Below are 12,870 nucleotides of genomic sequence, written 5' to 3' on the forward strand. Positions count from 1 at the left end.
AGCCTTGATTTCTCAGAACAAGAATAGACTGACGAGTTTCAGGAAAAAAGTTATTTGTTTCTGGCAATTTTGAGCCTGTAATCAAACTCACAAATGCTGATGCTCCAGATACTCAACTAGTCTCAAGAAGGCCAGTTTTATTGCTTCTTTAATAAGGACAACAGTTTTCAGCTGTGCTAAAGGGTTTTCTAATGATCAAATAGATCAACTTGGATTAGCTAACACAACGTGACATTGGAGTGATGGTTGCTGAGAATGGGCCTCTGTACGCCTATTTTGATATCCCATTACAAATCCGCCGTTTCCAGCTACATGTCTATACTGTATTTCGTTCAATTTGATGTTATTTTAATGGACAAAAAAAACGTTGCTTTTCTTTCAATAACAAGGACATTTCTAAGTGACCCCAAACTTTTGAATGGTAGTGTAAATAGCACTTTTCTACCAACTGAGGTACTCAAAGCATTGTGGGAAACTCACCTCATCCACCATCAATGAGCTGCACCCACCTCAGTGATGCACAGATACCATTTCTGTGCCAGAACACTCACCACACATCAGCTATCAGGTGGAGAGGTGAGGAGTCATATATGTCAATTAGGAATGAGGGGGATGATTAGGTGGCCAGGATGGAATGTGGCCAGGTTGGGAATTTAGCTATGCCACCGGGGTGAACACCCCTACTCTTACAATAAGCGGCATGGAAATTTGAATTTGAATGACCACAGAGAGTCAGGACACCCATTTTAACGTCCAATCCGAAAGACGGCACCCTACACAGGACAATGTACCCAAATATAATTAAGGTTTGAAATTATTATGTTTTAGTCACATATTTTATCTGTAAAGGCTTTTTGCGGTCAATTTGCAGTCAAAAATTCTGCCCCCCCCCCCGATCATCCGCTCAAGAAAAGATTGGCCAACGGCTGAATCTAATTGATGATCCCTGACCTATACGGTCCTGATCTATCCACGCTTCTTTGAAAATGTATCTAATAATTTATCAAGCCTAGAAGCAATACAAGATTCTATTATTATGGTGGGAGATTATAATACAATTTTAAATACCTCAATGGACCCTAAAGGAACTCACACTACAAACTATCATTACCCTTATGCACTTAAGGAAATCACAAATATCATTGATATATTGGAACAAGTGGATATATGGAGGTTTAAATATCCTGACCTAGTGAGATATACACTGCATTCGGAAAGTATTCAGTTCCCTTGACTTTTTCCCCATTTTGTTATGTTACAGCCTTATTCTAAAATAGATTAAATTCATTTTTTTGTCTCATCAATCTACACATAATACACCATCATGACAAAGCAAAAACAGTTTTTTTGAAATGTTTGCAAATGTATTAAAACTAAAAAACAGATAACTTATTCACGTAAGTTTTCAGACCCTTTGCTTTGAGACTCAACATTGAGCTCAGGTGCATCCTGTTTCCATTGATCCTCCTTGAGATGTTTCTACAACTTGATTGGAGTCCACCTGTTGTCAATTCAATTGATTGGACATGATTTGGAAAAGCACGCACCTATCTATATAAGGTCCCACAGTTGACAGTTCATGTCAGAGCAAATACCAAGCCGTGATCTCAAGGATGATCAATGGAAACAGGATGCATCTGAGCTCAATGTTGAGTCTCAGAGCAAAGGCATTTCTGTTTTGTATTAGTAACGTAACAAAATGTGGAAAAAGTGAAGGGGTCTGTAAGGAATTGTCCACAGAGCTTCGAAACAGGATTGTGTCGAGGCACAGATCTGTGGAAGTTTAAAAAAATGTCTGCAGCATTGAAAGTCCCCAAGAACACAGTAGACTCCATAATTCTTAAGTGGAAAAAGTTTGGAAGCCCCGATGCACAACTGAGCAATAGGACAAGTTCAATAGAGTGTCTAGTTTGAAAAACAGACGCCTCACAAGTCCTCAACTGGCAGCTTCATTAAATAGTACCTGCAAAACACCAGTCTCAATGTCAACAGTGAAGAGGCGACTCCGGGATGCTGGCCTTCTAGCCAGAGTTTCAAAGAAAAAAACATATCTCAGACTGGCCAATAAAAAGTAATCTTAAGAGGGGCAAAATAACACAGACACTGGACAGAGGAACTCTGCCTAGAAGGCCAGCATCCCGGAGTTGCCTCTTCACTGTTGACGTTAAGACTGGTGTTTTGCAGGTACTATTTAATGAAGCTGCCAGTTGAGGACTTGTGAGGCGTCTGTTTCTCAAACTAGACACTCTAATGTACTTGTCCTCTTGCTCAGTTGTGTACCGGGGCCTCCCACCTCTCTTTCTATTCTGGTTAGAGCCAGACACTTACAGTGGAACACAGACACTTACAGTAACACAGACATTTACGGTAACACAGACACATACAGTAACACAGACACTTACAGAGGAACACATGTGAAGAAAGAAGCTTAGACTGACTAGACTTTAGCTCAAAGAATAACTCATTCTCAGTCTCATTACATGCAGTTGTCCCAGATTTGAACACAGGTACTTACAGTAGAACAACACATGAAGACGATGATGAAAGAGCCAATGACTCCTCCGATGCCGACCATCCAGGTCATCCGCAGGAACAGGATCACCCCGAAGATGTTCTGGATACAGGGGAGGTACACCCCCATCAGGGTCCCCAACTGTGGAGCCTGTAGGGAGGGAGAGAGGAGGTGGACATGGGATCAATGTTACCTAGCAAACCTGAAATGTTGTGAAATTTCCAGTGCACGTTTAATGTGAACACTGAGGTTGTACCCACTTTAAGTTACAGTTATAACAGTGGCCAAGTAGGCTACTGTGGCTATTTGATCATAATGTAGGCCTATCAGAGTGGTCTACTATCAAAAACAATGTAGAAAATGCATCCCATAACATTTTAACATGGAAGTAGCTGTTCTATCATTCTGCCTACAGTAGCAGCCAATGTGTGGTGTTCAATGTAGGCCTAAATTCCATGAGACTTTTGAAAAAAACACATGCAGGGCTTGACATTAACCTGTGTATCTACTTGTTCTTCAGACAAGGAGGTGACTGAAAATGTTGTTGGGTTGTTTGATGTAAGAAACCACTTTACAAAATAAAATGCCTTATTATTCCCATACCATTATTACAGAGAATCAGACAAATTTGTCTTCCCTCTGCCTGTTGGCAACTTAACTTATTCAAGCCGGTCTCAAAATACAACACTGCCCCTTTAAGACAAAAAAAAAAGCTATTTACCTGACTCGCTTTCAAAGATGTCTAGAATTGTACACATTTTGTGCTCTTGTAGGAAGCAATCACTTCTTTATTGCTGACTATAATTAGGATAATAACTCACTAACTAGCAAAGGATTTGAACTAAATGTGCACAGGTGGCTACATGCAGCTCTCACTCTGATCTCAAAACAAGTACATCTACTCATGACCACTGCTGTAAACACAGTCCAGGTCAACGTAAATGACACAGATCCATATACACTGTATGGCAATAGTCAATTTGCATATAGGCCTACTGCAGCTCTGACTGGTTATGCCACACCTGTCTGTGTAGAGTATGGGCTGAGTCATGATCAATAGAATCCTACTCTGATGTGTTCTGCCTACAACAAAATCTCTTGCATAGTTGGTTTTGTTTTGGTATGTTGCATTGAAATTGGCTAAGATTGCGTTGATTCGATCACAATTGCCACAGTAAATTGAAATGTTGATCGTGTTAACTAACTAGGAAAACTTTACATGGGCTGATATTTCTTCTGCGCTCCGCACAGCAGTCCCAGGGAGCTATGCGACAATTACTCTGTGCACATTGCATGGGGTCTTTAATTACTTTTTAATGACTGAGTTAGGGTTAGGGTCTCTAATGACTGGGTATCATGGGGTCTTTAATGACTGAGTTAGGGTTAGGGTCTTTAATAACTTGGTATCATGGGGTCTTTAATGACTGGGTATCATGGGGTCTCTAATGACTGGGTTGGGGTCTTTAATGACTGGGTATCATGGGGTCTCTAATGACTGGGTTAGGGTCTTTAATGACTGGGTATCATGGGGTCTTTAATGACTGGGTATCATGGGGTCTTTAATGACTGGGTTAGGGTCTTTAATGACTGGTATCATGGGGTCTTTAATAACTGGGAATCATGGGGTCTTTAATAACTGGGTATCATGGGGTCTTTTATGACTGGGTATCATGGGGTCTTCAATGACTGAGTTAGGGTCTCTAATGACTGGGTTAGGGTCTTTAATGACTGGGTATTATGGGCTCTTTAATGACTGGGTATCATGGGGTCTTTAACAACTGGGTATTATGGGGTCTTTAATGACTGGGTATCATGGGGTCTTTAATGACTGGGTTAGGGTCTTTCATTTGGTTTAATTTTTACCTTTATTTAACTAGGCAAGTCAGTTAAGAACAAATTCTTATTTACAATGACGGCCTACACCGGCTAAACCCGGACGATGCTGGGCCAATTGTGCGCCGCCATATGGGACTCCCAATGACGGCCGGTTGTGATACAGCCTGGATTCGAACCAAGGTGTCTGTAGTGATGCCGCAAGCACTGTGATGCAGTGCCTTAGACTTAGACCGCTGCGCCACTCGGTCGCCCATGACTTGGTATCATGGGGTCTTTAATGACTGGGTCTTTAATGACTGAGTTATCATATGCTTCTGTAACAGAAGTGGATCTGTGAACCACACGACCAGTAACAGTAGCCCAGGATTTCTGGAAAACCTAGGAATTTTGGAAACGTTGGTGCCTATGGGAGAGACAAAGAATTTGAATGAATATTTTATATTTTCCTACATCCAGTAACTGGAGAACATTTTGGGTGATTTTATTAAGTGTTCTGCGCATTCTGAGACCAAAATGCCATTTTTCAATATGTACATGATGAGAAAAATGACTTTGTTTGAGATCTGTGCTGGGGCACATAGCAGTCAATTTGCCTGGCCTTATCAATTGTCCCGTAGCCCTTTACGTTCATCCCCATTTACGTTTATGGGTTGAAAATGGCAGATGTGGGCACTGATAAGCCCATAAATTGGAACGCAGTGGCTGTACAACAACATGCTATAAATGACGTCAGAGCTCTGGCTCTGCCCTTCACAGCGCTGTATGGGTTTTGACTGACAGCTGTTCTGAACTTCAGCACCGCACGCAACAAGAAGGTGCCCCCATCCCTCCCACTAATTGGGCAACTTTTGCAAATGTTTTGTTATCTGAGTGAGGGAAATGCTGCAAATTAAGAGGAGTCGATGTATTTTGAAAGATGATATGTTGAGGATTATGATAAATACAGCTTTAATTAAAAAATGTCATTTCACTTTTATTTAACCAGGTAGGCCAGTTGAGAACAAGTTCTCATTTACAACTGCGACCTAGCCTAGATAAAGCAAAGCAGTGCGACAAAAACAACAACACAGAGTTACACATGGGATAAACAAACCTACAGTCAATTACACAATAGAAAAATCTATATACAGTGTGTGCAAATTAAGTAAGGAGGTAAGGCAATAAATAGGCCAATAGTGGCGAAGTATTTACAATTTAGCAATTTACACTGGAGTGATGTATGTGCAGATGAGGATGTGAAAGTAGAAATACTAGTGTGCAAAAGAGCAGAAAAAACAAAACAAATATGGGAATGAGGTAGGTAGTTGGTTGGATGGGCTATTTACAGATTTACAGTAAGCTGCTCTAACAGCTGACGCTTAAAGTTAGTGAGGAAGATATAAGTCTCCAACTTCAGTGATATTTGCAATTTGTTCCAGTCATTGGCAGCAGAGAACTGGAAGGAAAGGCGGCCAAATAAGGTGTTGGCTTTGGGGGTGACCAGTGAAATATACCTGCTGGAGTGCTACGGTTGGGTGTTGCTATGGTGACCAATGAGCTGAGATAAGGCAGAGCTTTCCTTAGCAAAGACTTATAGATGACCTGGAGCCAGTGGGTTTGGCGACGAATATGTAGAGAGGACCAGCCAACGAGAGCATACAGGTCGCAGTGGTGGGTAGTATATTGGGCTTTGGTGACAAAACGGATGGCACTGTGATAGACTGCATCCAATTTGCTGAGTAGAGTGTTGGAGGCTATTTTGCAAATGACATCACCAAAGTCAAGGCTCAGTAGGATAGTCAGTTTTACGAGGGTATGTTGGCAGCATGAGTGAAGGATGCTTTGTTTTCAAAATAGGAAGCCGATTGTAAATTTAACTTTGGATTGGAGATGTTTGATATGGGTCTGGAAGGAGAGTTTACAGTCTAACCAGACACCTAGGTATTTGTAGTTGTCCACATATTCTAAGTCAGAACCGTCCAGTAGTGATGCTAGTCGGGCAGGCGGGTGCAGGCAGCGATCGGTTGAAGAGCATGCATTTAGTTTTACTAACATTTAAGAGCAGTTGGAGGCCACGGAAGGAGTGTTGTATGGCGTTGAAGCTCGCTTGGAAGTTTGTTAACACAGTGTCCAAAGAAGGGCCAAATGTATACAGAATGTAAACATGTCATACAAGCAAGCCAAATGTGCACTTCACATTTCCACATCATAAAACTCATGTCGAATACAGTCAACGTTTATGGTCATGATGTCTGATGTACAGTTACAAGATGACATGATGTCATGCCGTTCTGAACAGAATGAGCCGATGTTTCTCTATTGTGAAGATCATTTGCCGTGGAACACGCACCTGAATGCACTCATGACTCCTTTCTATGCGCTCCAAACATTACAATTGGTTTCTCTGAATTGCCCTGTGAAAGCCTAACACTGTAAGACCATATTTTATATTTAGCTAGTCATGTTGGAAATATAACAAGCTTTCAAATGATGCCCACCTGACCCAGATTGTGATTTATAATAGGATGTTTTTGGTTTGCGTAAACAACAACAGTAATTGTGTGATGGCGGGGATGCAGGGTTGTGTTCCAAACAAAACAACTACAAGTGTGCTTGTTCTAGTTCCTCAACGGCACAGCTAGGAGAGCTAAAAAAGCACATTATACAGTGCCTTGCGAAAGTATTCGGCCCCCTTGAACTTTGCGACTTTTTGCCACATTTCAGGCTTCAAACATAAAGATGTAAAACTGTATTTTTTTGTGAAGAATCAACAACAAGTGGGACACAATCATGAAGTGGAATGACATTTATTGGATATTTCAAACTTTTTTAACAAATAAAAAACTGAAAAATTGGGCGTGCAAAAGTATTCAGCCCCTTTACTTTCAGTGCAGCAAACTCTCTCCAGAAGTTCAGTGAGGATCTCTGAATGATCCAATGTTGACCTAAATGACTAATGATGATAAATACAATCCACCTGTGTGTAATCAAGTCTCCGTATAAATGCACCTGCACTGTGATAATCTCAGAGGTCCGTCAAAAGCGCAGAGAGCATCATGAAGAACAAGGAACACACCAGGCAGGTCCGAGATACTGTTGTGAAGAAGTTTAAAGCCGGATTTGGAAACAAAAAGATTTCCCAAGCTTTCTCAAGGAGCACTGTGCAAGCGATAATATTGAAATGGAAGGAGTATCAGACCACTGCAAATCTACCAAGACCTGGCCGTCCCTCTAAACTTTCAGCTCATACAAGGAGAAGACTGATCAGAGATGCAGCCAAGAGGCCCATGATCACTCTGGATGAACTGCAGAGATCTACAGCTGAGGTGGGAGACTCTGTCCATAGGACAACAATCAGTCATATATTGCACAAATCTGGCCTTTATGGAAGAGTGGCAAGAAGAAAGCCATTTCTTAAAGATAAAGAAAGTGTTGTTTAAAGTTTGCCACAAGCCACCTGGGAGACCAAGCCACCTGGGAAATTGATGGGAAGATGGATGGAGCCAAATACAGGACCATTCTGGAAGAAAACCTGATGGAGTCTGCAAAAGACCTGAGACTGGGACGGAGATTTGTCTTCCAACAAGACAATGATCAAAAACATAAAGCAAAATCTACAATGGAATGGTTCAAAAATAAACATATCCAGGTGTTAGAATGACCAAGTCAAAGTCCAGACCTGAATCCAATCGAGAATCTGTGGAAAGAACTGAAAACTGCTGTTCACAAATGCTCTCAATCCAACCTCACTGAGCTCGAGCTGTTTTGCAAGGAGGAATGGGAAAAATGTCAGTCTCTCGATGTGCAAAACTGATAGAGACATACCCCAAGCGACTTACAGCTGTAATCGCAGCAAAAGGTGGCGCTACAAAGTATTAACTTAAGGGGGCTGAATAATTTTGCACGCCCAATTTTTCAGTTTTTGATTTGTTAAAAAAGTTTGAAATATCCAATAAATGTCGTTCCACTTCATGATTGTTTCCCACTTGTTGTTGATTCTTCACAAAAAAATACCGTTTTATATCTTTATGTTTGAAGCCTGAAATGTGGCAAAAAGGTCGCAAAGTTCAAGGGGGCCGAATACTTTCGCAAGGCACTGTACGTCAATTCCCACGAGTCTAAGGGTGAAGTAGAACAGAACTGTGGCCATTTTTCTAAACGGAAAACGTGGTCTGTACGTCATCTTCATTATCCACAATCTTTGCCCATAGGAGGAAAGCAGGAAGTAGGTCTGTTCTAGTGATTCTATTTCTATGGTGACATCACTGCCAGTCTGATGAGTATGATTGATGAGGATGTGAAGAGGACTTTATTAAGGAACGTCGCCGTCTAATATGAAGCTGGAAGTGATGACAGAAACTTTGATACTTTACAGAGAGTTTTATTCCTAACTGCGATTCAGAGAGTTTTACAGGCCTGGGAGGCACTGATTAATGCGAGAGAGCATTCCTGGGGCTTGAAGTGGCAGCAGCTGCTGAGTGGAGAAACTAGACTTTGTAATTAAATCATCTTCTGAAAAAAAGGGTGTCCTGACGAATGCCTGACATTAAATGAATATTAAGGTCTAATGTGATGTAGTTTGATTTGAGAAGCTGGGCTTCAAATAGCAATAAGAGCCTGTTTTGGAGAGTTGACAAGTCACACAAACATAATTATATTCAAATTTATGTAAGAAACAACAGGCCAAGTGCACATGCAGAGTTCAAATTAGAAAAAGCTCATCACTTGTGAAATGCTGATGAAACTCGCTGTGTAGACAGACTGGAGTAGAAATGGAATGATAAACCAAAAATGATAGACACCAACCATGATCACATCGCAGGCATTTTGCTGATATCATTCATTAAAATAATTAGAGAAATGTGTGAAGTTTGAAATGAAATGTGATTATTAATGAGACAATTGAGGGCGACAACCATCAAACTAGCTAGTAGTAGTTTAAAGGATAAAAAAATAAAAAAACAATGTTATTAACTTATCCTTCTATTTATTGTTATCACCTTAATTCAAGCAATTTATTGCGATATGATTGTTTCTGCCTTACGCCCAGCTCTAGGATGGGGTAATCCTGAATGGTTCATCTGGGCCAAATCCTTATTTTGGATTCAAGCGTGTGCCTCAAGTAGGATTCAGTCCCATATGTTTTGTTGAACCTCTTCTTCTAGCCCAGTTCCCCCTCTCTCTATTTTGTCCCTAAGAGTAGCTGCTGCCGTGGCTAATCGGGATCCCTAATAAATACAAATACTGTCCTTAGGGATCACAGGAAGTGAAGCTGACACTAGCTGACCAGTTTATGTTAATTTGTTATATTTTCTTATCAAACGGTTCACCTAACAACAGTTCACCTAACATCTATTGTCTATTTGTTGATTTATATTCAGACAGTTCACCTAACAACAGTTCACCTAACAACAGTTCACCTAACACATATTATCTATTTGTTGGTTTTTAATCAGACGGTTCACCTAACAACAGTTCACCTAACAACAGTTCACCTAACAACAGTTCACCTAACAACAGTTCACCTAACATCTATTATCTATTTGTTGGTTTTAATCAGACAGTTCACCTAACAACAGTTCACCTAACATCTATTATCTATTTGTTGGTTTTAATCAGACAGTTCACCTAACATCTATTATCTATTTGTTGGTTTTAATCAGACAGTTCACCTACCATCTATTATCTATTTGTTGGTTTTAATCAGACAGTTCACCTAACATCTATTATCTATTTGTTGGTTTTAATCAGACAGTTCACCTAACATCTATTTGTTGGTTTTAATCAGACAGTTCACCTAACATCTATTCTTTGAACTCCTCTTTTGCAGCACCAAGCTATACCACAGGGATGTTTAGCACTGGGAATTGAATTCACCTTTAATCAAAGATCAAAACCTCAGGTTGCCTATGGGAGCGGGGAAGAACAAACATCGTCCATCTTTGTAATCTCTCTCTCTCCATATGGTAATGCCTCCCGCTGTTTGCCTGTTGTCAGGGTTATGCAAATGAGAGAGGCACTGTGGCCTTCAGTGTGCGGGGAAAGGGTGTTCATCACTGTCAGCGAGGCAAGAACCTCAATAAAGTTACTTTTTTTCTATTCTAAATTTAAACTCCAAAGTTCCCTACCACTTACTTAGAGATTGCTGTTGAATTTATGTCAAGACTTTTGACAGAATTGGTTACTCGGTTTTGTGATTAACATAGTAGTTGTGCCTTCAACATTACCTCCCTCAAATGTTATAATTAGCAGAGTAGGCTGCATTCCATTTCACCAATATAACATTTACAGTAATTGCTCCAATTACTAGATCAATACAGTTTGCATGGTAACTAGTGATTTCAATTCAGAAGCAGTGGTACTGTATTATGTCAGGTTATTATATATTAGGTTGAATTATCATGAGCTTAATGGATTTAAAAAAAATCTTTCCCCTAAGCAAAATTAGTGAATGAAACACAGAAAGACATAACAGGTACACCTCCAATTGACTCAAATGATGTCAATTAGCCTATCAGAAGCTTCTTAAGCCATGACATCATTTTCTGGAGTTGTCCAAGCTGTTTAAAGGCACAGTCAACTTAGTGTATGTAAACTTCTGACCCACTGGAATTGTGATACAGTGAATTATAAGTGAAATAATCTGTCTGCAAACAATTGTTGTAAAAATGACTTGTGTCATGTACAAAGTAGATGTCCTAACCGACTTGCCAAAACTATAGTTTCTTGACAAGACATTTGTGGAGTGGTTGAAAAACAAGTTTTAATGACTCCAACCTAAGTGTATGTAAACTTCAGACTTCAACTGTACAATCAAAGAGAGATAGCCATCTGTAGCTGCTCTCCATACAGCAGATGTCATTTTCAGCAATGCAACGCCATACACTGAGAGGACAAAACATTAAGAACACCGTCCTAATACTGAGTTGTATCCCCGTTTGCCCTCAGAACAGCCTCAATTCGTCGGGAAATGGACTCTACAAGGTGTCGAAGGCGTACCACAGGGATGCTGGCCCATATTGGCTCCACAGCTTCCCACAGTTGTGTTAAGTTGGCTGGATGTCCTTTGGGTGGTGGACCATTCTTGATACATTTGGGGAAATGTTGAGTGTGAAAAACCCAGCAGCATTGCAGTTCTTGACACAAACCAGTGCGCCTAGGACCTACTACCATACCCCGTTCAAAGGCAGTTAAATATTTTTTCTTCCCCTTCACCTTCTGTATGGCACACACATACACAATCCATGTCTCAATTGTCTCAAGGCTTAAAAATCCTTCTTTAACATGTCTCCTCTCCTTCATTTACGCTGATTGAAGTGGATTTAACAGGTGACATCAATAAGGGATCGTAGCTTTCACCTGGATTCACCTGGTCAGTTTGTCATGGAAAGAGTATGTGTCCTTAATATTTTGTACATCCCTGCAAACAAGCTGTGAAAAATGTCAATCCATAAGCTTTTCAATACTGTTTACAACGTCGGGTCCGCTTCCCACACCTCTCTGATTCAGATGGGTTCGGTTAAATGCGGAAGACATATTTCGGTTGAATGCATTCAGCTGTGCAACTGACTAGGTTTTCCATTTCCCTTCCCAAATTCATCCCTATTCCCTAGATAGTGCATTACTTTTGATCAGGGCCCATTTGGGACACAAGACAGGGTCATTCTCACTAAGAGAATTCTAAAGCTACTTGGCAGACAGACAGTAAGTGTGTTCTGTAGCCTACACGATACACTTGTTGAGAATGGACAAAATTCCACAAGATTCAGAAGACAAAACTAATAGCAAAACAAAAAGGACGTGTCTAAATTAGTTTACATTGAGCAACAGCCACAGCAGATGGGACGCTTGCTTCTATTGAATCAATATACTCCCTATGGGGGCGGGGGGAACCAAAGCCTCTGTTTATATAGAGCTCCACTTCCATTCTCAGTCAATTGGCATTTCCTTCCTGGACCAGGAGTACAATACAATCTCAGACCTAGACTCCTAGAATCTGTAGAACTAGTGAGGCCCAATAAAAAATTGTCTGGTAGCCAGCGGCGTGATTTCCCTCGAGACCGTGTGAGCTGAAATAGCCGAGAGTGGCGAGAGCAGCAACAGCATAACCGCTACAGGTTGGTGCAGCGGCGGTGAGGAGAGACAGCTGCCCCATGGCCCCCTGGGATACGCAGTCAGCCCAGTTCTATCTGGCTCAGGTGCGGTGGTCCCACAGCATGCTCCACCCCCCTCGGAACAGCTGCTTCAGGACCAGCTCACCACTTAGTTTACTACCCAGGTGCCCCATCTCCACGCCACCCCTTACCCAGTCACCCCCGCACGAGACCCTCCACCACCACAGCCACCTGAGACCACTCACAGGCCCCTTATTCTCCACGGACACTAACACTCTAGAGGCTGATGGAGATTCTTTCCAAATGCACCCTTCGTGGCCTGGGAGGCCTGGAATGGTTTAGCTGTTAGTGTTGCTGCCTTCAGAGCACATATCGGTGTGTGTTGGAATCTGTCCCACTTCTAACACAGACCTTTTGACTTTCCTGCCT

The 12,870-nt window shown here is 41.3% G+C and overlaps 1 protein-coding gene across 2 annotated transcripts in view; it reads right to left on the minus strand.

Annotated features, from left to right (window-relative positions):
- LOC110529040 (solute carrier family 12 member 5-like) overlaps nt 1-12,870 on the minus strand; it is a 266,968-nt gene that overhangs the window by 66,297 nt on the left and 187,801 nt on the right. For both annotated transcript variants that reach the window (XM_036984164.1, XM_036984165.1), the window contains exon 4: nt 2,516-2,662. In XM_036984164.1, coding sequence (XP_036840059.1) covers nt 2,516-2,662 — 147 coding nt within the window. The remainder of the gene's footprint in view (nt 1-2,515; nt 2,663-12,870) is intronic.

The sequence above is a fragment of the Oncorhynchus mykiss genome, chromosome 7, assembly GCF_013265735.2.
Source record: "Oncorhynchus mykiss isolate Arlee chromosome 7, USDA_OmykA_1.1, whole genome shotgun sequence".
Lineage (NCBI taxonomy): Eukaryota > Metazoa > Chordata > Actinopteri > Salmoniformes > Salmonidae > Oncorhynchus > Oncorhynchus mykiss.